This window comes from Salarias fasciatus, chromosome 20 (genome assembly GCF_902148845.1).
Source record: "Salarias fasciatus chromosome 20, fSalaFa1.1, whole genome shotgun sequence".
Taxonomy (NCBI): Eukaryota; Metazoa; Chordata; class Actinopteri; order Blenniiformes; family Blenniidae; genus Salarias; species Salarias fasciatus.
The window spans coordinates 26,148,779-26,175,093 of NC_043764.1; the positions used below are offsets into that span (position 1 = coordinate 26,148,779).

General features: G+C 45.0%; 2 protein-coding genes across 2 annotated transcripts; both read right to left on the reverse strand.

The window, feature by feature from the left end:
- Positions 1–1,521: 1,521 nt before the first annotated feature.
- slc25a33 (solute carrier family 25 member 33) lies at positions 1,522–8,282 on the reverse strand. Its single transcript, XM_030118319.1, has 7 exons — positions 8,106–8,282; positions 5,549–5,725; positions 4,121–4,198; positions 3,237–3,337; positions 3,081–3,147; positions 2,408–2,676; positions 1,522–2,310 (listed from the first exon to the last, which is right to left on the reverse strand). Exons 1-7 carry the CDS (start codon positions 8,144–8,146, stop codon positions 2,111–2,113), a joined length of 933 nt encoding a protein of 310 aa, XP_029974179.1. The 5' UTR covers positions 8,147–8,282; the 3' UTR covers positions 1,522–2,110.
- Positions 8,283–13,197: 4,915 nt separating this feature from the next.
- Positions 13,198–23,229, reverse strand: spsb1 (splA/ryanodine receptor domain and SOCS box containing 1). The gene is made up of 3 exons (XM_030119519.1): positions 23,093–23,229; positions 16,237–17,128; positions 13,198–14,690 (listed from the first exon to the last, which is right to left on the reverse strand). The coding sequence occupies exons 2-3, from the start codon at positions 16,928–16,930 to the stop codon at positions 14,563–14,565; spliced, it is 822 nt and encodes a 273-aa protein (XP_029975379.1). The 5' UTR covers positions 16,931–17,128; positions 23,093–23,229; the 3' UTR covers positions 13,198–14,562.
- Between the last annotated feature and the right edge of the window lie 3,086 nt (positions 23,230–26,315).

Below are 26,315 nucleotides of genomic sequence, written 5' to 3' on the forward strand. Positions count from 1 at the left end.
AGGAGGTTTCATTAAAACTACTGTTAGGTTGAGATTATTGTAATTTTCTGTACTTCTCTTCAAATTTAAAGGTTATTTCATTGCTAGTTTATCATTCCGGCCCACCTGAGATAAAACTGGTCTAAAATGAGTTTTACACCGCTGCTCTAGTACGTTCGTCTCATTCACCTTCACTTCACTCCAGGAGAGACTTTCCTGCACTGCAAGAGATGAACGTCTGATTGAACGTGAATGATTTACAGTAGTGTGTATCTGTATGTTCAATTTCAGTGTTTGCCGCAATACTGTTTACTTTTCTTGTAAAGCCGGGAGTTTATGTTTGTTGCAAATCAAGCTGCTGCTGCTGAACATTCATATTCTTATTCTCAGCTAAATATGAGTAACTTTACTGTAGTTTTCAAATGGCTGTGAATAGTGTGTGGTGCCGTCTTTGCACCAAGAGCTGACTGTTTTTCATTAGAAAACCCATCCAGAGTAAACTGTCATAATGAAAACATGATGGAGCCGTTTGACTCTCCTGTTCATTAACAGCAGCGTAAGGACTTGAGCAAATGTGAAAAGCGTGAACGCGCCAAAGCGGCTGAGAAAACCTGTAAATGTTCATCTTGATCAAGTGGTTTAAATGTAGTAATACTGAGGTAAAACAAGTTGCGCATGTTCGAGACATTTTCATTTATGATCAACAGCAATGACATTTTGCTTGAAATGTGATTCAGTCTTGATTTTTTTAAGTTTTGGGATCAATTTAGATTATTTCAAACAGAAAAGAAGGAAAACATACACAAAAGCTGGACATGATGTGATGGCTCACACTTTCATCCAATGACACTGAATTAGGGTTTTAGATGAATAAAACAGCTTTTCCTAAAAAAGTCAATGAATTGTTGCTTATGGGAAACAAGCTCTGAGCAAAAAAAATAAAAAAAAATTGAATGAGACTTCAATTCAGACAATGTAAAATCCCTTTGAGGGACATCCTGAAGGTGGAGCCTGGTGTGTGTGGAGCTTTGTGTGTGTGTGTGTGTGTGGGGGGGAGTATGCGCCACATGACAGCTCCTGCTGCCTTCCTCCCACTTCTCAGTCTGCTCAGACCGGCTGGAAAGGACAACGAGCAGGAACCAAGTCACACTCGCCAGGAAGGAAGCCTCCGTCTGCTGGACCCCGTCTGTGGGACGACCGCGGAGTGACCAACTCATTACAACCACAACTTATTTTCACTCATTTCCTGAAGTGTAAAAAAAAAAAAAAAAAAAAAAAGAAGCCATGGTTTAGTAAGAGTGAAATCTCCGGAGAACACGTGCCGGGTCGGAACAGCGGGAAGCCACGCCGGACTTACTGGAAATAATGTGACACAATCGCAACATTGAGTCAGACGACAAATGATTGACCAGATCCTGTGAATCATCCTCCCCCAGTCCCCAAACTCCTTCAGCTCTTTATCTCCGTGTGATCAAAGAGGTTTTTCCTTTTCACGGGTGCTCCATGACGACAGCTCAATACTACTTCCGTGTTAAAACAGCATTCCGCGTTCAGATGCATTTTTATTGAGCAACTGGTAAAATAAACAGCCGATTTCTCTTGATATTGGAAAAAGTGACCATTTTCACAGAAAAAAAAAACAACAAATAAACCTGCATCCATGTATATATATATATTAGTGAAAAACATGATAAATTTCTCTGTAACTTTAACTTCAAATCCAGCAGAAATCTCAAAGTGTGTTTTCATCACAATCAAAGGGCAGCACTTCAGAAACTGACCGAGTCGGCGTGAGCGCGCTTTCAACTCTGATGAAGGGAAACAAAACACTGTCGTGAAATAACAAAAATAATTTAGTTAACTTAAAACTAGTCCTCTGAACACAGGATGACCTCTTCACAGGCTGGGAGCTGCGGCGCGCACCGCCATGAAAACTACTGCGCTTCGCTCTTTGGATGGCCGCACAACCCGCTGCAGTTCCAACTGTCTCTGTAGCACCACATCCAAGAACAACAGCAAAAACCTGTGTGTGTGTGTGTATGTGCTACATTTTCTCTTTTGAAAGTCTCCTCAGTGAGGTTTTTTTCCCCTCCCCGCCCCTCAGGGAAATCCCAGGTTTAAAGTTCCGTCTTCACTTGGAGTCTCCCAGCAGATGGACTATCAGTTCGTAGGAGGAGAGGACGATGGCCGTGTTGGGGATTTGCCGAATTAGCTGTGGAATGAGTCCTCTATAAAAAGCTGCGTAGCCTTCCTCCACGGCTATTAACCTCCCCGTCTGGAAGAAATACTTGTACTTGCTGCCTTCCTCCCGCAGTCTCGTCCGGATGACCTCTGCAGAGGGAGAATTACATAAGCAGGTCATCTCACTTATAAAAAAAAACTAAAGAAACGCTGCTGTGACTTTGTGAAGAGAGAGAGGAAGCGTTACCGTGTGGGTAAGCTACGCAGGACGCGCAGCCCTTCGAAAACGCTGCCGCCAGCATCAGGCTCAGGAAGTCCGAGGCCCCCTTCTCGTTTTCGGCGAACTGGTTCTTGGCTATTTGCTTCTTCAGCGTCTCGTAGATCAGGAAGCAGATCATGGTCTCGGAGATGCCGGCGTAGGACGCCGTCAGGCCGCGGTAGAAGCCCCGCACGCCCTCCGTTTGGTAAACGTAGCGGGCGCACTGCAGCGCGTTCATCTTCTTCTCCCCTCTGGCTCTGGAAGAGAGACGGGTCGGAGGTTATTAATGTGTCTTTTTATAATGAATACATGAAACCATTTCATTTCCTCGATTACTTCCCTCTCTGTTGTACAAGGAAGTTTCAAGTGATTCCCGCACTCCTCCCTCATTCATAAACCACATGGCTGGAGGAACAGGTGACTCGACATGGCACTACTGCCCCGTACTTGGTAATGTAAATATAGACTGAGGGTCTGCGTCAAGCACTGTGTATTTATGGAGGCAGGTCACACGCTCAGCCCCCCCTAAACCACACACCCCAAGGACAGAGCAGAAGGTTCCCTTGATACAGAGTCCTTTTACACTAGCAGAGGGCTCAAAACACCCTGGCCCACAACACAGACCTGAATCACTTCAATATACAAACTTCAGAGTACGTACTTCTTCTCCAGCTGCATCCTGGTCTTCACCATCCAGATGGGGTTCATCAGGGAGTTGGTAACGAAGGCTGCGGAGCAGAACGAGCAGATGAGCGTCAATCCGAAGCTCTTACGGTTGATCCTCGCTGCGTATAAAACGCTGAAAGAGGGCGCTCACCTGCAGCTCCAGCGGACGACATGTGAACAAGGCCACTATTGGGGACCAGCAGCCCATTGAAGACCTCTTTAGATTTGGAGTATGCAGCGAAATAAATGGCTCTGAAACACACACACAAAAGAGAACGTCATTGAGGAGCAGCTGTGAACATCGAGATGTTACTAAAAAGTGATGCAGAGGCACAATGTGGCGGCATCGCAAATGTTTAATGGTTCATACTGAGCCGTTTCCACAATGTGCTTCCAGACTATTCTGTTTACTGGAGCCAACTCGGTCTGGAACCCGGTGGGCTGAGTAAGCACACACACACACACACACACACACACACATACATATACACCCAGAGAGCTGCTTTCAACAACCCACTGGCCAAGTTGGCAAGTGAATTGGAGGGACAGTGGTGTGACCGGGCAGAGGAGAATACTGTGACTACTAATCAGCTGTTGGGAAAAACATGACCAACACTGTTTTTTTTTTAATGGTTCTCAAAGTGTACTCAGCATTTGAATCATGTGTTCAGATCTGGGACAGTCCTTATGTTAATGCTGGATAAACCATAAGGAAATGGGGCAAAGTGCAGATCTTCAGCTTCAGACTCGGTCATGATTCGTAGAGGACGCCTCATTCTTCTTGATTTATGGAGGCTTTGTTTGAATCGCTGCACGTGTACAACGTCGGATCTTCCTCGTGTTAAACTCTAGAGGACCACAGCTTCCTGTTTACAGAGCGAGCCGAGGCTTTCAGTCACCACCTTTAACACGAGGATGTGTCAGCTGTTTTGTTAAGCGATCCTCTCTAAACACTTTAAAACCCATTTAATTCCTGGTCTGCATGTAAATGCTCAGTGTGTGAACTGTGGACTGTAAACAATGAAAGTATTGTACCTTGAAGGGGCGACGCCAACAAGGTTTGGCCCGAGTCCACGGAAAAGAGATTTTGGTCCCTCCTTTTCCAGAATCGACCTGAAAAAAAAAAAAGATTTATTTCCTCATTAAAACACAGTAAACATGACTCATCTGTCCTGGCAGAGAGCTTTCAGTGCGCTGAAGCGTTGCTGTATTAATAGTACAGAATGATCCACGCTCCGCCAGGTGGATGGATGTGCAATCATTCACGGAGTTACACCAGCGAGGTTTGTTGGCACTACAGTCTGCTCCTGATACGGTCCTGCGGTCCTGACGTCAGCCACGGACGCTTTCACATGTTGTGTCAGAGGTGAACTTGAAGCTCCGGGCAGCTCGTGCTGTCTGCGTCCGGGCGCTGCAGTTTGGGTCACCTCGCTGCGGTTCGCCTCGTACACTCGGGTTTTCTGTCAGTGACACCGAACACCTCCACACTGACCTTAAAACGCGTCGCTGATCAGATTACTGTCCGCTCCCCAGATTTCAGTAACAGGAGGAGGACGATTTATGTCCTTTACATAAGAGCAGCCGCTGCAGGCTTTTTTCAAGTCAGTAATTATCTTAGCTAAAATAAGAAAAGGAAAAATGGAACTTTGATCAACTGACAAAGAATTAACTGTCCTCTGATGACAGAAACAGTCTGTTGGGGTTTTGTTACATTTCCAGCCTGCAGCTGACACCAGTCCAGACCGGTTCAGGCTGCAGCCTGGTCACGCTCAGTGTAACATAACACCGACGCAGCTCCCTGTGGAAAAGCATCCCTGGCTGCTGGTGGCCCACTGGGACCGCGTCGAGTTTCACCTGACCGGAGCGCGCTCATTAAAAGGCTCTTTCAACATCCGCCATGAAGATCGTTTGATATGTAATGACTAGAGGGAAATGCTCGGACTGCGGCGCTTGTCACAACTGGATAAAAAAATAACAGGAAATATGAACAGGACACTGTGTTCTTAATCCTGGATTTGTGTGGGACGGGATTACAGGCCTTCAGGCTGAGATGAGAAAGGAGGAATAACAGGCCGTTTCAAAACCACCGAGAAATGTGATATTTCAACATATTTTAATATATAAGCTTCAACCATTGCCTTCCACATTTCTCTTGAACTCGGATATGGTGACGTAATACAAGAGGGTGTGAGTGTGTGTATGTGTGTTAAACGCTGACATGTGCACTTGTGAAATTCTACACTGAGTCAGATGTTCTCAATTAAAACACGGTGTGACAGACATGCAATTTCCCAGCATATTGCTCAGTGCTCTATAAAGGGTTAAAGCACAGGTGTTTACATCAGGTATGACCTCAATGAGCAGCAGCTGCGGGGAGGAACACTTTGTTCTCCTGCAAGCTGAAAAACAAAGACGGCTCAGGGGATGCACACACAAAACACACACAGATGCAGACAGTCTCACCGTAGGACCTGCAGCAGCCCCGGTGTCACGGTCCCCGGTCTGATGACGCCGGCGCCGCTCAGGGTGCCTAGCTGGACCTGGAAGACCGCAGGCCGCAGGGCAATGCCGGAGGACTGCAGGCGCGTCTTCAGCACCTCCAGCGGGCAGGTGACGATGGCTCCAATCGTACCACTACATCTGCAAAAACGACCAGAGGGCAGGGTTAACGGCCTCCGGCCAGCAATACAGAGCAGGAGTTGCATCAGTGAGAGAAAGTTCAGCTGGGTGTCCATCATCCAGACAGATTATATCACACAGGGCAGATTGTTTCGCATGACCTCTGCTACTGAAATGAACCTGCTTCTTACTATTATTAGCAGGGTACCGCACAAGGAGTGCGTGTTTTCATTGTCAACCAACTGAGGAGTCTTCAACCAAATGCAATGAACTATTATGGTCAAAGAGTAGTCAGAGTGGACCCAAACACACTGCACCAAAGACAGAACAATCTTAATATAAATCTGCAGCTCTCTCACTGGTACATCCTCCATTAACCATGTAACCTTGGCACTGATGGGCTTAGAGGTCTGGAACAGATTACATTAAGCCTTCGTGTCTGCAGGACAGAGTCAAACATCTCAAATATAACACCTGACCCAATTGTCCGCTGATCACCAGTTGCGTCTCCAGGGAGCAGAGCCTGGACAGCGAGTGCACTTTTCATTAAGTTCTACACGCTGCGTATTGATCCGACAAACAAACACATGTTGAAAGAAGATGTGGCGCTGACTTGTGTTGGCCATGAACGATGGCCACGTTAGATAAGAAGTGGAGGGAAATGCGTGCAGCAGAGATGAGAGCTATCTGAAAATGACCATCAACACAGTGCAGTAACATTTGTGATCGTTTACATCCTGCTTGGAAATCAGCATCATGCTGTTGTACAAGTTCAGCTGGTTTTTCCCTTCATGTGTTCAAATCAAAACAAACATGTGTACGCAGTTTTAGTACAATATAAACAATGAACAGTCATGATGATTTTGATATTTGTGATTAAAACAGTCCCATGGTTTAGTGATCAGCACAGTCAAAGTGACAAGATCACTGGTCAAGTCCATGTTGGGACTTTTTTGTTTATATACCAAATATCTACATACTTTTTTGACATACTGTGGCTTTCAAAACATCTTCAAATACCTGCTGCTCCTATGAACTCCGCACCAAACGACCTTCTTTAAATGACTGACAGGACAGAAAAACCTTAGAAGACACTGTTGTTTATGTTTAAGTGTGAAGTGAAACAACATCTTCGTTCAGCCTGATGGAAGCAATCCAAAGACCAAATGTTGACATGACTGAAACTAAAGCAGTGGAGTGATATGCGACCTTAATATTATCAACAGCAACAGGAATAAGAAGAAGTTCCAGCAACTAATTATATCACAGTGCTTACATAACCACGACATGCGAGGCGAGATTCCCCGCTGGCCTGTGATGACTGGCTGCTGGCAGCACGATGGTGAAAGAACCGCAGACTGTTACATAACAGAGCCGCGGCTAATGGCTAATGCCGCTGCTAACGCCGCGCCGCTGCCAAGTGCTAGCGTCGCTGCTAAATGCTAACAGAGCGCCGCAGCTAGAGGCTAATGCCGCTGCTAACACCGCGCCGCAGCTAAATGCTAAACGCGTCGGCAACTATTCCAGTGTCTGCTTAGGTCGCTTCATTCACGCCGCCGTCTAAACCTTTGCATCCCAGCTCTGTTAGTACATTAAAAACAATAACAAAAACAGCCAAACAGAAATGATCGCAGATATTACACATGTTCGTGACGACGCTGAAGTCAGTCTCTAACACGTTACAGCAAAAACAGCTCCATTACTGCAACAATAAACACTTAATTTCCCCTATTTCAGCTTTTCAAGACCATCTATCATGTTTTCAAACCTGCAGCTTGTATATATACATAACAAACGTGTTTGCATTGGAAATCCGTGATGTTTAAACTTCTTATGTCTATCAGTGCTTTTTTTTATTGCTAGCATTGCATGTTAATATTATTTGACCTTGTTGTTTTTCTCTAATCTGAGAAAAAAAAAATCAGCATTTTGACTGTCATGAATACATAAATCATTTAAATGAATAACCGTAAGATCGGAGAAACAAGCACAATGCAAAATAAGCTAATCAACTTTCATTCAAATTGCTTAAACAGAACTACACATCTGAGGCGAACTTCACTCAACCGGCAAATGTCAGCCGTCCGGCTTTAGCGAATGTAATCAGTGAGCTTCATGAATCAACATGAACCGAGTTATATCCAGTCAATATACTCCAGTCCTCGTATTTGTGGAGATATTATATACACTCGACACCAGTTACTGGACATAAACCAAAAACACGTCGAAATATCGCCGCGGTGCTAGCATGAGCTAGCATCGTGTAGACAGCGCGGACCTCTGGAAATGAGTCAGAAACACGAGAATATTCCTCTATAACCAATGTGACACGGGCCGCTTTATTCACAACACGGCTCCTATGAACGTAACACAATATTATCCGGGAATAAACGTGACTCACCCTCCGGCGAAGAGATGCAGCAGCGTGTCTTTCTGTGCCATCTTCAAGCGGACATCATATTCTAACGAGACGGGAGAGAAAACGCGTCTGACTCAGTGCGCTCGCTACGAGCTTTCCGCTCCTCTCAGTTCCCTCCCTCCCCTCGGTGCGTGTCTGTTTCGGCTCTGGCCGGCAGGGTGACCCGAGCGGCGGTTCATATGGACGTCAGAGGGCCGGACGGGGGTGTTGTCCGTGACGTGACGCGCCACGTGCTCCGCCGCGCCTCATTGGCTGCTCGCCTTTTGGTTGCACAAGTGCAGCGACGCTGCAAACAACAGGGGCGAGAAAAACACTGTCATCTGCGTCTTTTCTGACCTTCAGCGATCCCGGGGCTGGATCAAACGCACTTACATATAAGGCCGGGTTATTCCGCTGCACCGGACACTGGTTCAAGTCCCACTGAACATCTGACCGCTTATTCTGAGCCTGCACTGTGTTTTATATTGCACATTTCAGAGGTATATTGAATTGTGCATGTCATTTTTTACTCTTATTGCATTCTCAAATTTTCCTGTAGTCTCTTTTTTTTTTTTAGTTTTATTCTATTTTAGTTGAGATATTTTCCCCATATTGAGTTTTTTTTACTCCGAGTGAAATCAATCAATGCAATTAAAAGAAAAGGCACTGTTACAACTAGACAGAACACATAGATAGACTGAGAGGCATAAATACATGCAAAACTTGTCCTGAGACATGCAAAACTTCCTCAAACCATATAATCCCCACAGAGATGCAAAAAGTACCCAGAAAACACATCACAGCCCTAATACAGCACAATTTAGATATCTATAGATGCAAAGCTACCAATAACTAAATAACAATAGGTAAATAAAAATGATCAATCATCAAAAACTTGAACAGAAAAGTAGACACTGCCAAAGAAAGCTACAGAGCCAGTGCAGTACAAGGACATGCAAAAGGTAGATAAACAAAATAACCCCAGTAAAGGCACAGTGACCTAAAAAAGAAGAAAAAAAACCCAACTAGAGCTGCCTGTGGCCTTGCAAAGGCGAAGAAATACTAGACAGATAGATAGACTTCGCAAAGCATATTTAAAATAAATGAAACCAACATGGAGATGGCCATCATTACATAATGAGCCATAACATTTAATCAATTATATAACATTTATGACTTCCTGCTGCAGCTTCCAACACAGACATTTAAAACAAAAACCCGAAAACAGGCCTGACATTTGCAGACACAGCAATAAATGGCTCAGATTTATTGCACTGGGAAAATATCATGGCACCAGACCGGCGTGCACGTCCACCTGTCAGCCCGAGGGCTTCGGCGCTGTGGCAGAAATGTGTTGATTTGCTGCCTGGCTGTGAGTCAGTTGCCAAAACGGTGACTTGGACTTGACTTGACATGAACTTACATAAGGTTTTGATCATCTGGTGGAGGGGTGTCTAACATAGGGCCCGTGGGTCAGAACAGAACCGCAACAGGCTCCAATCCGGCCTGCAAAGCCACAAAGCAAATTTAAAATCCTGTCAAAGCAGCAGTGGCTTCAAAGTTTGTAAAAACTTGCATAATACAACTTGTTTTTTAGGGGGGAAATTTCCCTGTGTTTTGCCAAATCAGTGGCCTGATGTTGAGATTGAACCAATTTCCCATATTGATTGTTTAGTTTTTCAAGGTTCAACAGCTGTAGGTCGATTTGTTTTGCATTTGGCTTCCCTTTACTCACACTGGCCTTGACAGGAAGGGATTTGATCGAGGGACAAGACAGAAGAAGTGTTCAGCCATTCACCGATAAAGCAACAAGAATAAAGATAAGATGACCGAAAAAGATCAATACAATAAGATAATACACAATAAAACACAATAATGAAAAAAAAAAAGAGTTAGGTTAATAAAAGCAATTTATGGGATAAAAAACCAGGATGAGAACATAACATTTTAAAAAGTCACAATAATAAAAAACAGTTAATAAATAAGATAAAAACATGTTAGCACTTATTGATCTCGGTAACAGTGACATGAATAAATCAGTTTATAACTAATAAAAAACTTCAAAGTTTCAAATTCAAAGGCTTTTATGGGACATTTTTACCAATCCGACCCACTAAAGACAGAACAGGACTGCCTGAGGCTCCTGAATTAAAATGTGTCTCACAGCCCTGATCTCCTGCTCTCCTTCATTAATATCTTTGTTTACACTCAATACACTGATGCTGCCATTCAGAACATTGAACTCAACAACATAACATCCAGTTTTGTAGAAATCTGGTTTCTGTATTAAATTAAGAGAGTAATGTGCACTGAATAAAGACTTTTTGGATCAGAGTTTCCACACTCTGATTTCCTCCCTCAGTCTAAAAGTATGCATTTAATGTTAATTAGTGACTCCAAATTGGGACTATTTGTTCTCTCTGTGAGGAACTAGAGACCCGTCCAGGTTTAGTTCACATCCTTTCATCTGCTGGGCTGATAAATGTCCGTCCAGTGGGGGTTTGAGCGGATACTGACCTCAAGTGACCAAAGCTGAAACCTGCAGCTCTGGATCTGCTTCTCACGGCTCCACAGACATTTCTGTGTCTTGTTTGTTTGGAGTCCTTTACTTTTATTTTCTGCATCATCAGCCTCCGCCAACTGTTATTGATGCTTTCAGGAATCTGTTAACCGCTGTGTGTGTTTGTGTGTGTGTGTGTGTGTGTGTGTGTGTGTGTCTGGGTGTGTATGCAGTAAAACTGCCAATCTGCTCTTATGTAAAAGCTGAACTGCTGGAAGGGATTAAAATGCCTCCATCTGTTAAACTGCCACAACAAATGCTGATTGATGCAACAATCGAACGCGCTCATCCCGTCACCCTCTGCTGCTTCCTGCTAATTTCCAGCCTCTCAAATCTACTTTCATCTCCAATGGGCCACACTGTGAAATTAATACCACAATAACCTTTTAATTTGGGTTTTTCTTTGTCGTAGCACAGTGTGGGCGATGTTTTTTCCTCAGACCTTATTTTTGACACATCTGAGTTAAAAATCAGTCTTTAAAGAGTTGAGATAAAACGTGCTCTACACAGTGTCAGCCCTGGACACTTGTCCCTGTTAAGTTAAATCTCAAGGAACTGTCTTTATACCTTAGATATTTCAATCCTTTTTGGGAGAATTTTCTTTAATTATATAGTCTGTGTTGTATTTGTTTCCACCACAACAATGCTTTCCTTCAGCAAGGGAGAGAGTCGAAGGACAATACCCAGTGGAAGCCTCCAGAGTGGCCTGAAGGCGTTACATCTGAAGCTTCACTAAAAGCCATGGAGGGAGAGTGAGGAAGGAAAGCCAGAAAAACGCTACGACAAACTAAGAAGTCTTCATGTTTCCAACAGTAATCTAAAGTTCAGAATTCTAACAGTATTCATTTCCTCTGATAAAACCAATAATGGACAGTTCAGTTGTGATTTCACGCTATTCCCAAGAATCAGATTTCTAAATATCTGCATTTTCAAACTTTTCTTTTAAATTTTATTAAAATAAAAAAAATCCTTTAATACTCAAATCATTAAAGGATGTAGATCAGATGGTATTTTGTTACACAAACAACAAAAACTGAAAAAACAAACTGTTCCTTTCAAAAATTAACTAAACTTATATCTGATGGCGTTGATACCAGTCTTTTTATCCAGATGGAGGTGAAAATAGATAAATAACTCCTCTTTGTTCCACATAAAACATCCTAAATATCTTCATGAACACAGAGGAAACTTCAGAGAAACTTCATTATATAATTTTGAAAAACAAAAAGAGGAAGAAAGTTGCATTATGTTGTTTTGCCATTTGAAATTTTGCATTGTAACCTGGTCATCATGAGTCATTTATTTCAAAACACAATTACACACACACACATAGTGCCAGAGTCAATAACACACACCAGACATTCAGGAGTACAAACACAAAGAGAACATGCAAACTCCACACCCTGACCGAGCGCTGATGAGCACCGCGCCCTGCAGCCTTCACGACAAACACCGTGGAGAGTCAGTCAACACGGACGACTCTTCCCACCAGAGGTGGAACGCCTCACCGAGGTTCAGACGTGAATCCTCAGTACGAGTGTGTGATGTGTTTACACGCTCAGTGTCTGCAGCGGTTATAACCACTGGAACAACTGTTACTGGGAGTTTAGTTCTCCTTATCGTGATTCGCTCTCCGAGTTAAAATTAAACTCCTGCTTTCTCAGCTCTGCTCAGGTCGGCGGTGACCCACTTCTACCCTTCAGGTTATTAACTGATTGATAGTTGGCGGTGAGCTCTGGCGTCACGCCCTCGTACCTGCCTGTTACATAAAACGTCTTAATTATCTTGTTTTGTCAAGAGTCCTGAAACAAAACAGGCTTGTGTTAACCTGAAAAGCAACACGGGAGTATTCGGTTTGTTTTTTTCCGCTTGATAAGGCCTGTTATCCAGCTGCAGAAGGTCACTGACCTCTCCGTGCTGACGGCTCAAGTGCTGCTTATCTCCTCATGAAACTACCGACATTCAGACCCGAAAAAAAAGTAAAGTTGTTAATAAAACAAGATCCGTCCCGTCACAGTTCAGTGTCCTCATGGATCATGAAGGTGACCCAGAATTCAACAAGCACATCAGCCTGAAAGCCAAGCAGGGAAATGGAACCCAGCCATCACTGACCAGTGATCTTCAGGGTGAAAACACACCTGAAAAACACACATTAGGAGCATTGTTCGGAGCACAGGGTGTGCTGGCACAGCCGTACATAACTGATAAGTCAAGCTGGGTTCAATAAACATACCTGTGTGGAAGAAGACTGGAAAACCACAGCTTGAATAGACGTTTCTCATGTTTTTGAATGACTTCATGATCGAAAACTATTTTCTCTGTATTTTGCCACCTTGTATCATTCACTTAACAAGGTTGATTTTAAATATATATGCATGACTGAACCAAGAAGGAGCAAGGCCAGGACGGGACGAGCAGGACACTGAAAGAGTAAAGGCTGTAACCTGTGCTTCAAAACAAATGTTTGTTTGACCCATTTCGCACCGTCCTGAAGCTTCAAGGCAAACGGCCTGAATCACAACGGGGCACAAGAAATCATTTCAAATAATCTTTAATTGATACAAACAAATCTACATCAAGGAATACAAATAAAGTGGAAGCCGCAAGCAAGGAGGAGGAGGAGAAAGGAGTCGTAGCGTGGCAGCGTCCAGCCGAGAGCTGAGCGCCGGCCACGTCCGCACGTTTAAAAATACTAAACAGGTCTAGGATATGGCAATCGACAATATGTTGGCATCTGACCCTCTATTACACGTGTGCAGCACTTTGTGGATTGTCTTTGTAAAATAAAAAAAAGAAAAAAAAGAAAAGAAATTAAACAACAGAAGAAGAATCAGTAAGTTTTGCTTTAAAATCAAAGTTTTGCTGATTTAGGCACCAACATAGCCTTTGCCCCCGCCCCACCCCCACCTTTACATGTCAACACAAACACTACATCGATGGTCGTCAGCTACCAGCCGGTGGAGCCCAAGAGGCGCGTCCTTCAGTCCAGTCAGTGGAATCAGCTTGTTTTTTTTTTAAAGAAACACACTCTTGGGCCTCAACAGCATGTTTGAAGACTACTGCACTACAGAAAGCAGGAGTGGTGAAATCATAGATGTGACTGTATTGAGAGAGAGAAAGAGAGAGAGAGAATTTCCTGCGGATGCATGCTACAAATAATCACAGTGACATCTTTCCGTTAAAATTTCTGCTGATGGATTTCCTGTCGGGTGCCGGACGGTCCGCGATGGGACGCTTCCGTATCGGAGAAACCTGAGAGCGCAGCCAGCGGTCCGAGCTGCGACTTCAAGCTGCCTCGCAGTGCGTTCGATTCCGCTGCACGGCGGGCGCTCCGCTCGGTGATCAGCATCTCTTCCGAGGTGTGCAAAAAGGAAAATGCATTTACCATTTAAAAATTCCTATTGTTTAAAAACATGCCACTGCTCAGTGATGTACCGGCTGGCGTGTGCGTGCTGCCACCTTGTGGTCAGACACCGGCACTGCGAGACATTACATTTCCTCAGTTTGACCACAATTTCATTCCTAAATCAAGACTGGAGGTCTCGGGAGAGATGCTGAGCACAGATCTGACATTCATCTGAAAGCTGGGAGGCAGAGCACCGGTGCAGCGGCCATCGCAGCGCCGACAGGACCAGCGTGTGCATAGTGCTCAGTGATTCCTGAATTCATCAAAGTTAAACACAATTGTAAAGAGTCTTAAAAACAGGATAAGAAAACTCAAAGCGGAGTCCAGCCACTGACACAGGAGCATACTTGTTGGAGGATGTGCAGCGGCTGAGTCAGTCCTGGAAGGTTTGAGCTATGCTGCCGGACTGGTTTAACCCCAGAAGCGATCCCAGAGAGACACGTGAGAGGAAGGAGGGAGTGTCGTGAGCGTGAGCCGGCGGCCGGCCGGCGTCGTCATTGGTACAGCAGGTAGTTCTTGAGGGAGTCCGGCAGGGGCAGTCTATGGATTTCACTCAGGCGCTCCCGTCCTAACGCCACCCTCACCGAACGCCGACACAGGTCCATCAGGGAGAGGGGCTCGGCTGTGGGAGGAGGACGGGAGAGAGGGACGGTGAGGAACAAGCAGACTGCACATCGTCATCAAGTCGTAGTTTAAAAAGTGATATCTGTGCATCCCGAGATTTATGTCTAAAATGTCACGGTGAATTCGGTAACATCTGAAGGTCTTTTGATTTCTTTTTTCTGCTCTGATCATTGGGTTTGTGTTTTAATGTATCTGAGGCGCAGACAGCTTCCAGACAGAGAATACAGCCTACTGACACCATGCCTGTGGTTCACTCCTTCCCTCTGCCTTCAAGTAAAATAATTGTGTTGGAATCGGTGTTTGCAGGTTTTCTATTAAATGATGAAAGTTTTTCAAGGTTTCCACCTAAAACAGTGGACAAAACTGTTGAGTCAAGACATGCAATGCGGCGCGCACGTTTGAATTAGCAGCGTCTCAGTGGAGCCTGAACGATAATTTGATGAAGCTTCGAGGGAGACACTTGAGCAGAACTCTTATCTTTCTGACATGGTTGTAGCTTCAAAGCTTCTCAATCACAATCGAAGCAGATTTTTTTTGCTGAAACCATCATGGGCAGGTTCACATCTATGTGGTGGTGGGTGGGTAGTTACTTTAACCAACTCTAACCTGGGACAATATGGTCGGAGGTGTTATTCACATGTTGCTATATCGAGGGTAAAGGTGTGAAATTCACACGGCTTCCTGCTCATCACAGAACCAGAAGCGCTGCTTTTCACACAAGCCTAAAGTAGGTCGAGGGATCCGAGCTGAACATAAAAATCTAATGAGCACAGAGCACTGGGGACATGTGGGTAGTACAACATGTTTTGATAAACACCAATGTTTCCTCATCAAGAGCTCAGTGAGAAATAACCAGGATTATTCCAATTTGGGTTTTCTTGTGTTTGTCTGGGGGGGTGTGGACTAGAATCCTGCGTTTGTGGATCAACATCCACGAAACGGGCGCCGCAGATTGAAAGCTAAGCCGGAGTACAGTCAATGATGAGCTCGGGCAGCTTACACGGAGACATTTGCACTGTTTGCTAAAACCGGGACAGCGACATCAATCTGATACGAGGAGATGGAGAGAAACAAAGCGAGCCAGGCACACATTTAAATATTAATTTCTAAGTAATCCGTATTACGACGCATGAATACAGATACTGTGGAGTCATGATGTCCGAACCCTTCACTGCGGCGCCGTCTACATAGCGAAGCTTCAAGGGAAAACGCACTGCTTTTGTGTTTTCATCGGGGAAAAGGCAATGTTTTGGAAACAATGTCCGTTGGGAGTCATGAGACTCTGGAGACAAACATTATTATCCATCTACTGATTGATTTACTGCAGCTGTGGTGCGCATGTTCAGGGATTCCCCCGGGACGGAGTCCGAGGGTTTCCAGAAAGTACTTTTTGCCCGTTTACAAGACGAAAGAGCGTTTGAGCAGACCGTTTGTCGTCTGCTGCCTCAGTGAATCCCTGGCCTGGCTCGTAGCACCCGGTAATGACGCATGCTGGTGAGGAAGAACACTGGTAGCATTTGAAACACTGAAGAGTTCATACTTACGATCGAGTCCATTAATGTACCGGATACGAATTTCACAGTGTCCCCACACGGCACTCACGATTGGGTAGAGCTTCCTGCCCTTAAGTCCTCTGAAAGCCACTCCTAAATAATGTCCGTCCACTATGTAACCCAGCGTCCCCTCGTCCATGTCCAAGACCACTAAGAGGGAGTCCGGGATTATAAAGGTGTCGTCGGGGTCCAGGAAGGCCGGGTAGGTTTTCCCTGGGAGGTTCTTGCCGTCGTGGTAGAGTTTACTCCGGCACAGGTCCCAGCCCCACGACTCCGCGTTGCTCCCGACCAAAGCCGTGTAGCCCACCGAGTGCAGCGGGGCGTCGCTGGTCGCCACGCCGACCACGGCGTGCGTGCCCCTCTGCCGCATGGCCCAGCTGATCTCCCACACGTGCAGTCCCCTGGTGTAGCCGACGCGCCCCCGGATGGCGTCCGTGCTCTGCGCCACGGGGTGCCGGTGGAACACCAGCTTGTTGTCGTCCTTGACGAAGATGTTGAGGGAGCGGTCGTCGTTGTTCCACGAGTGCTGGACCTGGACGTCGGCGCCGGCGGGCGGCATGTCCAGGAGCAGGTCCAGTCTGGACGGCTTGGTGTGATTCAGGGCCTGGAGCTCCAACTTCAGTGGGCTGAAAGCCGGATCCCGCATATCAATGGTTTTGATGCCACCGGGGACTTTCTGCCCCATGCTCCAGGTGGGTATAGCCGCTTCCTCTTTCCCCGCTCCTCCTTCTCCTCCCCCCTCCGTTCAGATAAATGGGGGGAGTCAGTCAGCCTCGGGTCCTCTCCTCCACGGTGCTCCTGCAACCCGACTAGAGCTGGTTCGTCCTGCTACGTCAGGCAGCTGCCAAGGTGGGACGCAAAGTGTGGAGTCTTCCTGGAGACACTGGAGGAGATGAAGAGAAAAGACAAACCCAATGTAAAGTCAGATTAGCGCCTCATAAGACCATTATCATCATGACTTTATACATCAGCTGTCAATATGTCACATTATTTAATAGAAATCTGACGGTTCACTTATGTACTTAATCAGACATTTGATTTCAGTCACTTCAGCGGTTGCTCTGATGAGCTGCGTGGGTGTTCAGTTGGCTCGAACATGCTTTTGTTCCCAGCATCCTAAACTAACACGTCGGTATCCTGTGACCTACGAACCCGAAACATCAACCTGAATACAGATTCAAAGTGATAACTATCAACACCGGTAAGGGGCTTGCCTCGGCACAAAGCGGAATCACATCCCACAGCCTCGATCATGAAGACTGCAAAGGTCATCATCGTGACCCATTTAACCTCAAGTCTGAAGGAGTCTCAACACCGTTTTGCTTCCTGCGTGTTCATGCAGGAAGTTGAGGAAAACAAGAAATACGGGCCCAACACATTTCTGTTAGTGAAACGTCAAGCATTCAAATAGATCCAAGAGATTATTTGTAAGGCATTTGACAATGGACAGAGTAAACTGACCTACTTATGAAGGCAGACTGTATGCTAACCACTCAATAATTAATAATTCATGAGTTTTAGGTGCAGTGTGCAGTCTTTAGGAAGATGACGGTGGCTGAGGCCGGGTCATCATGTGAGGGTTCACCATGAAATTACATTCTCCACAGGTTCAATAGGTTTTTGAGCTGAAGCATTGCATACAGTCCCAACAATACATTCTCTGTACATGTTTTATGTTCAATATCAGCTGTAATTATCCATGGTTTCAATGAAACATGACACAGCTCTGCAGAAGTTTTGCAGAATAACTTCTGACTTACTTTGTTATTGAGCAACCTAACTGGGCTAAAGGTAGAGCAGGAATAAACAGCCTCATGATCCCACTGTGCTTGACAAATTCAATCTGCATGATCAGAATTTCCCCGATGTGCAGTAAGTGACAGTCAACCTGCAGATCTACCATCTTCCATCTCGACGTGACGACAGCCGACCTACAAACCACGTCAGATTCACGATGAGGCCTCATCGATAGACACACACACACACACACACTACACAAAACATAGATCTGTCCATTGACTGTCAGATCCACACAGCGCTCAGAGCTCTGCGCATGTTGAGAGTAAACAATAATGTTGTCATCCTGGAGCCACATGATTGGATTTATGGAATTATGCGCATTACTCTATGAAGCGACTCTTAATAAAGTACCAGTTAAAAATAGAACACTACCCTCACTTGACCAGTAGTTGAAAAAGTGAAAAACATCACAGAAGAGCAAACTGTACTCTCATGTTTATCTCTTCGTCCCTGGGAACGTCACACTGAGGCCCCGTTCACATGACAACGGTGCTGAAAACTCAACTTTGTGAAAACTGATCCCGAGATGGAACTTTTTGAAAACGCTCGGGCCCCGCCTCCGTGCAGACAGCGCAAACATTGCTCATACACAAAACTTTTCTGTAAAGAAAATGCAAAGGAAAAAAAAAAAGAGTGCATTTTCTCTTTTAAAGTGGTGTAAATGGGGTAGAGCCATATTAAATCCGTGTTAACGGAATCTCAGAAATTACCAATAAAAAAGGAATTGGAATAAAACGCAGAATATTGCAGAATTGGCCCTAATCTGGCCTGAAATTCAGTTTTCGGGAGAAAATGGAACCTTATAGTGCAAAGCAAACATGCCGGGGGGACCGCCCGAGATGCTGCAACGTGTACGTCACTTAAACAATGCCCCAAACATGCTAATGCTAATGCCAACACAACAACAACACGATGTCCAAGGGAGCTGCTCCCTCCCCTCTCACACGTTCAAAAAAGTTACGAAACTCCGCGCTAAATACAGAGCAGAACACGGACTTTTATGGCTCAGGGGATAAGCTTTTTTGTAAATGCTGTCAACGTACCGTGGACTGGACTCGCAAAGACATATGCGATGGTGGAGTTTTGATTATTTACATTATTTATTATTTCTCTTTAAATTTAATTGAAAAGTATTTCTTTGTTGCAGCACTTTAAACATTAAATGGACTGTTATATCCTTTTAAATTGTGAACATTTATTCATTTCCACTTACCAGACAGTTTTTTTATGGTAAAAATGAGCATAAAAAGCAAAAATACTAAACTCAGAAATATTAAAGCGGAAAAAACGGAATTTGGGAAAAAATAAAACGGAATTGGGAAAAAAAAAAAAAAAAAAAAAAAACGGATTTCATAGACCTCTAAAATGGGGCCTAACTTTTCAAGAGTGAAGATATGCTGTGACTATGAAGTACCATCCCCGTCTCGCAGCGTAACGTTCTGTGAGTGCAGGTGTCACCGCTCCCGGGTCCCGTTTCTGCCTGCGTTGCAGCACGGCTGTGGAGAGCATTGTGTAATGTGGAAAACTGCTGCTGGGAAGGCCACTCTAATTGAATTGTAGACAAGAGTTCATTGAGCAGTGCCTTGGCTCTTTATCTAATGCAAGTAAACAACCATTTAAATGGGTCATGTCTCTTCAGTGATTGGGAAACAGGAGGGAAGAAAAAGCAGGCAGCGGGTGGCCAGCATCTGAATGTAAACAATCTCTTTTTCAATGCCTGTCCGGCATTCAGGGAGAGTGCAACATGTTAATTTGCACACCCCGAGCCAGGATCGCACCATTCCCCTCCCTGCGGCAGAGGGGCTTGAGGAGGGATCTGTCAGGCAGGACACTTTGGGGGCTCCTTGGGAGGCGATTAAAATGCAAGAGGAAGGGTTCGCTGGACTTGCTGAGCCAAGAAGAACCTTGTTGCTATTGTGAGGCTGAAATTAGACCAGCCCCACCTGAGCTTAAGCCCGAGCATGTTCGTTGACCTGCTGAGAACAGAAAGTTCAACGTTTACCAGAGACTTATCCACTGTCGAAACAAACTTCAGCAAATGCCTGACTCACCCGACAGCCAATTTTAATTGACCTTTCTGTAGTATGTCCCCTTTTTTTCCCTTTTAAATAATTGTTGTTTAACAGGTTATGCTCAGTTTTTGTCGACACACCTGGTGTGAAGTCACAACAGAACCATGCAGACATCCATTACAGGCTTTAATCAGTTTTACCTGACTCACTCGCCACAAGGCATTGAAGCAGGAGTTTATACAAATGTTTCAGACACATTTCTATAGCTCACTCTGGTTTCACAGGTCATAGTGGGGACGGTAATGTCCAAGTAGACGTGACAAGTTTTTCAAGGAAGTAAGTGGCTGAACAGAAAAAGAGATCATGGCTTGTATAGAAACAGTGTACTACAGCTTTGGTTGGAGAAACCGGTGTTTCTGTGTTTAAGTTTAAAGACTATTCCTTATTAAGAAACACGGTATGTGTAAAGTGAGTATAAACATGGAGCCTCAAGGGGAATCGGTAAGAGAAGGATTAAAGTGTACCCCTAAAATATAGTGAAATAATTGCTAAAAACCAGAGAGTTCTTTAATAGCTGCTTCAGATGTCTGTTCGAAAAAGGAAATGGTGTCTCCTGAATGAGTACGATGAGCATATAGCACTTAGTCCCATTTTGTAGATACAAAGTTTGTGTATAAAGCGCAGGTAATGTGTCCATCTGCGTTTTGGACAAAGGCTTCAAGCTTTCTGTAGAGGCACTCTATAGGAAAGGTTGGGATCTACTGTCTTAAAGCGATACTTCAACATTTTGGCAAATTGGCCCATCTAGGGCAATTCGGTAGTCATTTAGAACAGCATACTTACTTTTTTTGTGAGGGCGAGCTGTTGTTTATTCAGCGGTGAGTCTGAGGAGAGCTTCACGGCGGACATAATGGAAGTGGATGGTACAGTAGCTTCCCTCGTCAAACTCATCAATCCAACACAATCCAACAACCCCAAAACACACTTTGGTGGACACGTTATAATCCCCACATTCACTACGCTGTGAAATATTAATGCAAAATTACGAGATTGAGCGTTTTTTTGCGAAGATTGCTAAGACGGAACTACTTACTAAACATGGCGTCTGGGCGTAGTGATCTCAAAAGAAAAAGTAGTTCCCAATATTTGCTTCAATGTCGTAACGCTACAATATTATTTGTTGGTGTTTCACAGCGTAGTGAATGTGCGGATTATAACGTGTCCACCAAAGTGTGTTTTGGGGTTGTTGGATTGTGTATTTGATGAGTTTGACGAGGGGAAGCAACTGTACCGTCCACTTCCATTATGTCCGCCGTGAAGCTCTCCTCAGACGCACCGCTGAATAAACAACAGCTCGCCCTCACAAAAAAAGTAAGTATGCTGTTCTAAATGACTACCGAATTGCCCTAGATGGGCCAATTTGCCAAAATGTTGAAGTATCGCTTTAAGCCTTTAAAAAAAATGTGCAGGTCAAACTGGGAGAAGCTGTCAGCAGGATACTCACAATACAAAAGCTGTCAGTTCCATCCCACATCCCGTCTATGTGGGAAAGTGTCTTGGGCAAGATGTTAAAACCTAAACTTTTTCTAAAAGGTGTGTGAAGACCTTGCATGGCAGCCAATCATTACTGCGGTGAAAAGACATGATTGTGTGATGGACGTGACAAACGCCTGTGGAAATTGTATGCAGTAAATGAGCAAAAAGCCCAGAAATGATTATATCAACGTGAGGCTTTAATTGGAGATCACACCACTGGCAAGATAACGACAACTGATGGGATCATATCAGATTAGTTGACTGTGTTACTGTTGACTGTGTAATGCAAAGAAATTTCAAAGATGCTTGCAGTGAGAAAAAAAAGAAGGGATCTACAACATATCTGCCATTTTGAGTAAAAAAAAAATCTGTATCTGCCCGATTAACAAAAGAAAAGTGAGGCGATATAAACAGTGTGGTGTGCACATGTTTGCACCCTTTGAGGACACACTATATGCAGAAGGTGAGTGTGATCAATGGATGAGACCTGAACAGTCAGGAGTTACATAGCACAAAGGTGTAAATGGGACAAAAGAAAATGTTATGCACTGAAAACATTAAAAAGACCACTCAAATTCACTGCTTCAGTCTATTTTTCAGTATCTAAGAAAGCTGATTATGGGAGGTGCTTTAATTCAACACGATATACTGGTAAAAGTGAATATTAGTTATCAGTCAAACCAGGAACATGAACATCAGTTACTATATCAGTGCTTCCCAAAAAATATGTGATGGACATGAATTTAAGTTTGTGATAACACTTAACTGATCTGCAACGATCATGCGTGATAGTGTGTGTGTGTGTGTGTGTGTGTGTGTGTGTGTGTGTGTGTGGATGGAGGGGGGCATTCAGATCACCCTACCTGAGGTGTGTGGGGTATTAACAAGCCAAAAAGGGAAGTTCCCACCAGTTACCACATGTTCCGGGTGTGAAGTGTTATTTAGAGTTGTACAAGAGAACAAAAATATGGTTTCAATGAGAAGATAATGGAACAGAAGGGTGAACGTAGATGAATCAAGCAGTTCCTGTGGCTGCTAACTCACACACAGCCAGATCTGTTGTTTTGAGGAAAGCTAGAGGCCCAGGCTGCATGTAACGCAGGATTAAAGCCTCCGTGGGGCAGTTTTAACAGAATAAGCACACTGAAGGTGTGAGTAAAGCCCGTGAGAGCTTCCTGGTGTCGGTAGGGTCTGTGGTTTTCTTGTGAATGAGCATTACGGCCTGTGAGCCAGCTCAAACCTCCAGCTAGCTTAACGCTCGCTAGCCGCCGGGGCCCGGAGAACCAGCCGCCCTCTGCCGGCTCGGAGAACCGCCTCCAGTCGGTAAATAGAACAGGATATTTCAGCAATTTCTACAAAACCGACCTTCGAATACATTTTTGTAAGTGACACTGAACAGAAATGACTGTTACACAACAGGCAGCTCGGAGCTGCGCCGCTAGCGCAGAGTGGAGGTAAAGAGAGAGAGGGAGGGAGAGAGCGGCTCGGAGGACACTCACCTTCCGGAGAGGAGAGACGCGGCACGCCGGAGCGGGGGCAGCTCGTCCGCCGTGCGAGAGTGGAGAGTGGACATGAACCAGGTGAAGCAGTGATGGCTGCTGCTCTCCAACGTCCCCGTCAGGTCACGTGGTCCCGCGCTCACAGCTGCTACTCCAGATTAGCCCCGCCCACCGCCGGCTGCAGCCTCCGCGGGCACGCCGGGCCGTGCATCTCACTCAAACAGCATTTCGTCTCATTAAAGGCATTTCTTCAGATCTGTGCAAGACTTAGTGCATACAATGTAGAACAAATTGAGGAAAATAGAACCCATTCACAGCACATGTTCTCACAAATCCTCCAGATTAGCCTCGCCCACCGCCGGCTGCAGCCTCTGCAGCGCCGTTCGTCAAACCAAAGCATCATTTTATCTCATTAAAGTCATTTATCAGATCTGTGCAGTAACTTCCAGCACACACTTCTCACACACTCTCCAGATGTGTGTTGATAAACACTGTCAGTCCTCAATGTCAAAAAAAGAGAGAGACAAAGTCCCAAATATACCATATTTCATGTTTTTAAATGACATTGTAAGATTTAGGCTGAATAAACTCTTGATTTTATTATTCTGTGGTTGTAAAACTATTTAGGAGGAATGCTGTTCTGTCTGAGGTGAACATTATCATGAAGAGCTGGCCTGGAGGGAGGGGGCAAATAATAAATGTAGTCAAAAATAACTTCCATCCATCACTAACTATCCTGGAAAGACCAGTCCATCACACGTGCACAGACATAGTTAAGAGCAATTCAGGGCTAACAATTCAGCTAATCAACACATAAACTCCACTCACAAAGGCCAGCTTGTAAAGGCCTATGACATTATCACCGTGAGGCAGCAGAGCTAACCACTGCGCCACCATGCAGCCCTGATAATGACTTGACTGACTTATTTTCAGAACTTCCTTATATCTCAGTAGATCAGACCATAAAGACATTTCAGCCTTGAAAGAAATACTTAAACAGGCAATAAAAACACGCTTTACGAGTGAATGAACTGAAAGGTTTCAGGAAACCTTCCCCTCCAGAAAACACATCTACCTGATGAACTGCTATGATAACAGAAAAAAATCTCTAGGAGACCCATGCAGAGAGAAATCCGTTCACACAGGAGGGTCTCAAAGAGCACAATAATATTAGAAAGCTATTTATTTTGTCAGTTGCTTTGGCTCTCGTTACGTAAACTGAAAAGTGTCAACCTGGATAATATTTTGCTTGTGATAATTACTTATAATCCTGTATAATCTCTGCCAAAAAAGTGAGGAAAGTTTTGCTTGGTAGATTATTTTTGTGTTATGCCTTTGGAAATTACATTTATTTTCCTTTTTAAATGGTGCCACATGTGTGGAGCATGCATTTGTGGGATGAGCATGTGATACACTATATGGTTTCTAGTCAAGAATTGGTGCAATCAAGACATAAACTAATAGATATTGACTTCCTGATCACTCACTGCTAAGTTCAGCTGGCTGCAGCCATCTTTTAACATTTAGTCTAAACTGTAGGTCAAACAAGGTCAACATGCTGAACGCTGTTCATTCATTCCCTCGTGTTCCAGTTTCTTCTTGTTTTTTCTCTTTAGGATATACAGTATAACAGAGGCTCTTTCATAGGTTTATATTCACATTAAGTACATATCTATGCCAGGAAACAATCTTATATTTTCCGAACATTGACGTTTAGAGATTTGTCCCGAGGCCATGCATGTGATGTGTGAAAGAAGCTTCAGTGTGTGAGCTGCCGCCGTCTCCATGTCTCCGGTTTGTCCCGTGCACGCAGACGCCATGTGGCCATATGACGGGATCAGCAGTCTGCCTGCATGCTCACACCCACAGCCGTGCAATCAGAGCCTGGCTGACACACTTCAGGACGCGGCAAGTGATGCTAAGATGAGTGGCGATCGTGGCCCACTGACCCCTGGGGGGGGGTTGTGGAGAGTGTTGAATGATGGGTAATTTGGAGTAAACGGCGTACGGCCGTCATGTGCCGGATCACTAATTCAGTCATTATGAATCTTTCAGATGATTTCTTTAAAAGCAGGTGGTCCGTTCACAAAAGGAGCACAGACAGGTGGAGGTCACCTCTTCCAAAGCGCTGATACCAGTCAGAGACGGTGTCCTCGTTAGTGCTGCTCCAAGCCTGCAGCCTGGTGTGAATCACAGCAGACATATGCTCCAGAGTTCAGTGGATTTCTGGATTTCTGTTGCCATCTAGTGGATTCTCACAAAGTCGCACCGCCTGCTTGAGATTCACAGCCTCACACTCAGTCTGCATCGAGGTGTGCTTCATTCATTTAGAACTTCTGAAGAACAATTAACCTCTTGAGGAAACTCAGAATGCAGGAAGGCCACGCTTGCATGCACACTTTCATCCTGAAATATGTGCTAAAATCTGCATGTATCAATAGGCTGAGAGCTGACTGAGCATCCTCCTCCTCTTCCACTTCACAACTTGTGCACATTTTCAAATGTGGCGTCTGATTTCTCGGTCTGACAAGGGCCGGAACTAGCAGGACTTTTCAAAATGACCTTATTTGTCCACTGCGTGAAGCGTCTGAAGGTAATATGGCTCATTTTACATCCTCGGCGGGGAACATAGCTCGGCGACTTGAATTACCTTCCCCTCAGCTCATCTCCCAGTGAAAATCCCATTTTCCCATGCGGTGATGGTGCAATGTGCTGAGCTGGGTGATATCTCAGGCACCCCCCCCCCCCCCCCCCCACACACACACACACACACACACACACAGCAGAGGAGGGGCGCGCAGACATGCTTACTGGCTCCCTTTTAGAAACCATCATTTCAGCAGGATCGATAGTACGTCCCACTCCACGGCTGGCAGAGTGCACTGCCTCTATAGGGGGTGGAGGATGTGTGTGTGTGAGGGGGGTGGGGGTGGACGTGTGGACAGCTGCACCACGGCAAGTCCGAGCAGCGCAGGCAGTCAAGGTGAATGATCGCATGCTGCGTCAGACACTCCGCTCCTCACTTGCTCCGGGATGCAGTTTCTGTGCTGGACCAGTGGGTGGATGCTGTTGCAGACAACACACTGATGAGGAACTGGTTCTGCCGTCAGGTACTTTATGTTCCCAGGTTCACTTTCTGTCTGCACGCCAACTCACACCGCACCACGCATGCAGATGAATGAAAGACCTGCAGCTGCTGCATCTTGCATCAAACTCAATGCAT

Bases quoted from the DNA above. Each gene is read 5' to 3' on its own strand.
- spsb1 (XM_030119519.1), bottom strand. From the start codon at position 16,930: ATGGGGCAGAAAGTCCCCGGTGGCATCAAAACCATTGATATGCGGGAT. The intron at 14,691-16,236 runs GTAAGTATGAAC...CTCCTCCCACAG, and splicing joins GTACATTAATGGACTCGATC to CCGAGCCCCTCTCCCTGATG.
- slc25a33 (XM_030118319.1), bottom strand. From the start codon at position 8,146: ATGGCACAGAAAGACACGCTGCTGCATCTCTTCGCCGGAGG. The intron at 3,338-4,120 runs GTACAATACTTT...TGTGTGTTTCAG, and splicing joins GTTGGCGTCGCCCCTTCAAG to AGCCATTTATTTCGCTGCAT. The intron at 2,311-2,407 runs GTAACGCTTCCT...CTCCCTCTGCAG, and splicing joins CTGCGTAGCTTACCCACACG to AGGTCATCCGGACGAGACTG.